The sequence below is a fragment of the Polistes fuscatus genome, unplaced genomic scaffold (assembly GCF_010416935.1).
Source record: "Polistes fuscatus isolate 324 unplaced genomic scaffold, CU_Pfus_HIC Scaffold13, whole genome shotgun sequence".
Taxonomy (NCBI): Eukaryota; Metazoa; Arthropoda; class Insecta; order Hymenoptera; family Vespidae; genus Polistes; species Polistes fuscatus.
In genome coordinates this window covers 150882-155493 of record NW_025113031.1, presented here as the reverse complement: position 1 = coordinate 155493, position 4612 = coordinate 150882, and the positions used below count along the sequence as shown (strand labels likewise).

The window sequence follows — 4612 nt, the reverse complement described above, 5'->3', positions numbered from 1 at the left end:
CAGCAAAATATCGAAGCAAAGGATTATCAAAAAATTATGAAACATAAAAAGAAAATAAACGCGAACAGGAAATAGTAGAAGATTGTAAGATTGACCAGGAATTTTTAAAAAAGTTTAGGCTCTCAACAACGGTGTGATAAAATATTTGTTGTTTAATAAATATCGTAAAGCATCGGTTGGATCATGAACATGTCGCTAAGTGGAATATTTTCAAATTCTCGCAAGAAAAATATGTTATTAGGAACCAAAGATATGAAGTTATTATATGCAAGACGTAACATAACTAAAGTTTTGAATATGTTATGTCTTGTGGCGTAATATACGATTGTTAGGGTCGTGAAAGTTTTACCAGGAAATGACCTTTACGTTAACCAACCTTATTTTGCAAGTGTTAACTTGATACTGAATAGTGGAATAAATGTCACGGATCGATGAAATATAATTGTAATATTGAGCGAGCCTGCCTTCGGCTCGCTCAATATTTATTATAACTCAAGCTTCGTTCTCAGGATCACTCTGTAGATGTTCAGAGCAACAATGAACATTATCAACAATATGATTAAAATTGAAATAGACTTTATCTAGATGTAATAAAAAATATAGAATTATTAGTATTTAATTATTTATTATTTTATAAAATTGTTAACATAACTATTTAATTATTAAGACAAAATTGAATTTGCAAAAACATTTTTATCGGGGATGATTGGTCGATTATAAAATCTTTCAAAAGTCTTTGAATTTTCCGACCAACCAGCTAAATTTTTAATAATTTTTAAATCTACCCCTTTTTTAAGGGCAGAAGAGGTAGACGCATGTCTTAAACTATGGGAAGAAAAATTATTACCAATACGACCTTGTAAGAAAGCTCGAATCCACCTACTCACAGTGTCTTTTGAAGCATTCTTATAAGGTTTAACAGTTGTTAGAAATAAATTATCTGGATTTTTAACCAGTAAAGAAGTTTTTTCTAAATAAAAATCTAAAGTTGATACAACACATTAATTTAAATTATTATGGTATTTTGGTAATAATAATAAAGGTTGTAAAGCACCTTGCTTAGAAGTTTTAATTTTATCCGGGATTTCAATTTCAAAATTATCATTATTTTTAATAATATTAGACCTTTTGATAAAAGCAATTGTTTGTACTCGGTGTGCAGTGACTAAAGCTAGTAAAACAGCTAATTTAGTTGTAAGATGAGGTAGATCAAGCTCATTTAAAGGGCTTAAAGCTTCCAATTTTTTTAATATTGGATCGAAACTATAGATTCGGTCATAACGAGGTTTAGCAGGCTTAAAATTATATGCACCTTTCAAAAGACGGAAAACCAAAGGGTTTTTCCCTATATTAATATCGCAGACAAGTGACAGGGCAGAGCGAGCAGTGTTGAGAGTACTGTAATTAGCACCCTCATTAAATTTATGTGTTAAGAAACAAATAACATCATTTTCTTGAGGATGAAAAACATTAATATCTTTTGAGGAACAATAAGAAACCCAATCTTAATTGTTTTGGAATATTGTCGTAGAGTAGAGCTTGCAATTGAATTAATAAGTAATTCAATAGCGTCATCATTCACACCTCGTTGCTTGAAAGCTTGCCGGATAATCGCGCAGCCATTAGAGACATTTTTTGAGCCAGAGGATGTTGAATCTTCCTACAAGGAGATCGAAGAAGATTAACATCTGGATGGAAAATAATTGGCTCTGAGTCTAATAATGATAGCCATAAAGGATACCATGGCTGACCACACCAATTGGGAACAACCAAAATTCCACAAGCCTGGTCCGTTTGAATTTTCTTTAAAGTTTTTAAAATTAAAGAAAAAGGAGGGAAAGCATAAAAGTAGTACTCGTTCCAGTCAACAGTAAAAGCGTCAATACAGAAAGCTAATGAATCTCGGTGCCAGGAGCAGTATTTCTCACATTTATTATTGGAATTGCAAGCAAAGAGATCAATTTCTGGTTGGTTGAATTTGTAAACAATGTTTTGAAAGGCAAAGGGAGATAATTCCCATTCTGTATCTATATTATCGATACGTGAAGCCTCGTCTGCCTCATTATCCTTGGAAGGAATATATGAAGCAAAAAGCCAGAGATTTCTTTGCTCACACCATTCCCAAATTTCGTAAGTAAGATCATTTAAGTATTCGTATTTTGTTCCACCCATTTTATTTATATATGCTATTGCAGTAGAATTATCAACGCGTAATAAAATTTCACAATCAAATAAATTAGATGCAAAAGTTTTTAAACCATTAAAAACAGCTAAAAGCTCTAAATAATTGATGTGAAAAGATTTTTCATCATTATTCCAGTGTCCAAATACTACTTGACCATCGCAAGTAGCTCCCCATCCAGTGGATGACGCATCAGAAAATATAGTTGTTGAAAATTTAGAACTTCTGATCGGATTATTTGAAATAAAAATATTATTTAACCACCAATTAAATTCAGGGGTTAAAGAAGAAGAGATTTTCATGACACAATCATAATTGTCGTTAGCTTTCAATAATTCGAGGTAACGTTGACGCTCGATTTTTTATAGTGAAGCCAACCGTAATTAATTGCTGGACAAGCTGCAGTTATATTACCCACTAATTGTGAAAATTCCCTGATTGAACAATAAGTAAGATTTTTAAATTTTAAAAATAAATCGTGAAGATTATTTCTTTTTTCCTTAGTTAATTCAATAGTCATTTGCTGTGAATTGAAAATGAAGCCAAGGAATTTACAAGATGTTGAGGGATCAAGATTACTCTTTTTTAAATTTAATATAAAACCCAAAGATTCTAAAAATTCTCGCGAAACCTTTATGTTTTGCGAACAGAGATATCTTGAAGTCCCAACAAGCCACCAGTCGTCTAAATAAACAACAGATAACCAACCTAAAAGACGTAAGTGACTAATTACAGGCTTCATAATTTTCGTAAATACCCATGGAGCAGTACAAAAGACTGTGTCGGAATAGAAGTAAAAGGGATTTTATAACCTGATATTGACTCCAAAATAAATGGATCAGAGGTTATATTAGACCAGGCGTTTAAAAAATTTTTTAAACGACCGGCGATGACACTCACTTCTACTTCGTGGTCGATGGCGGATTCGATTGAGCTGAATGAGACTAAGTCTGAGACCGAGCTCGTGAGCGGGTCGAAACTTGGTTCGTCTTGTTGGAAGCTGGTGCCGCAGGTTGGAAACGGTGGAAGCCCGCCTGACTGTGGTTCCCGCGTGTCGCAGACGGGCCTTTCCAATTTAAAAGATTTTTTGACGCAGGAAAACTTTTCTTTGGAGTTTTAATTGATAAACCAGTTTTTTCAACAGCAACAGAATTCTTGATGCGTTTACCAAGATCCTTACCAAAAAGGAAATCATCGTTGATTGAATCTTCGAGTACAGGTTTCCGCTTTTCATCAACGCAAGGATAAATCTGCGAGCGTCTTGACTTGCCAATTTGATAAAAGGATTCACACAACAAACTGCTGGAATCACAAAGAATCTGTAGCAAATCATTTTTATCAATGGGATCTATGTCATCATTGAATATCATGGAAATAGCTTGTCCCAAGTCAACGAGACTACGACCGCATATGATAAATATTTATCTCGAGTTTTAGCCGTCTTGTGTAAGAGTGGGGTTAATTCAGGGTTAAGGATGGGAGGTGACAAGGAACAATTTCCTTTGTTAGGATATTTTTCAATCAAGGAAGTTTCGACATCCTTTTCTAAGCCTGATGAAACAATATTATTCCAGCAAGCAGCCAGTTCGGAATGGATTTTGTAAGTCTTATCTTTCGAAAGACGTTTCTCCTTACCGAGCATCTTGAGTATGGAATTACTGAGGATGGGATCTTCAGAACCCTGCGTCTCAACAGACTCGTCTGACGCCTTAGAAACGGTTGGTGGGACGTTTTTAGTATCAGGATCAGAGAGATCAGACTGCTCTTGGTCGTCATCAATAGAGTCTGTAAGAGCAAAAAGAGCTAGGTTAAGAAAAGCGACCAGTAAATGATAAATTTACTGATGCAAAAGTGAAAGGAAGGATTACAAAATCCAACATCACTTAAATTTTAATTCTTAACCCAGTCAAAAAAGGTACAACAAAATCAATGAAGATTTGTTGCCCAAAAAATGTGTTAAAGAAAATAAATAATTACCCTCAGAAGAAGAGTCATTGCCAGAAAGGTCATTTGACTTTTTTGAAGCTATTTCAATATCAATTAATGCTTGATATTTTTTTAACTTCTTTTGAAGTTCATCAAGAGATAAAACGTTTTCATTTTTACGTTTGTTATTCATTTTTAAATTGATTAATTGATAAATTTTACAAGATTGATAAATACAGTAGTTTACTTCAAGCGCACAAAAAACGTAATGACTGATAAACAAGGCGTTGCTAAGATGACGCTTTGCTTTTGTTTATTCTAAATATGTGGTATGAATAGCGTACATGAACGGTACTACAGAGTGATCCTGAGAACGAAGCTTGAGTTATAATTTTTTCACACCAACATAAAACGAGGAATGCATGTGAATAGAATTTAAGCAACATCGATGATTTTACTGAAAAGTAACACACTGTAGTATAATTGCAATATATACACATACGG

At 33.6% G+C, this 4612-nt stretch overlaps 1 protein-coding gene across 1 annotated transcript; it reads right to left on the bottom strand.

Moving 5' to 3' along the window:
- Positions 1-492: 492 nt before the first annotated feature.
- LOC122513915 lies at positions 493-2484 on the bottom strand. The gene is made up of 5 exons (XM_043630447.1): positions 1605-2484; positions 1152-1477; positions 1055-1058; positions 848-982; positions 493-581 (listed from the first exon to the last, which is right to left on the bottom strand). The coding sequence occupies exons 1-5, from the start codon at positions 2482-2484 to the stop codon at positions 493-495; spliced, it is 1434 nt and encodes a 477-aa protein (XP_043486382.1).
- Between the last annotated feature and the right edge of the window lie 2128 nt (positions 2485-4612).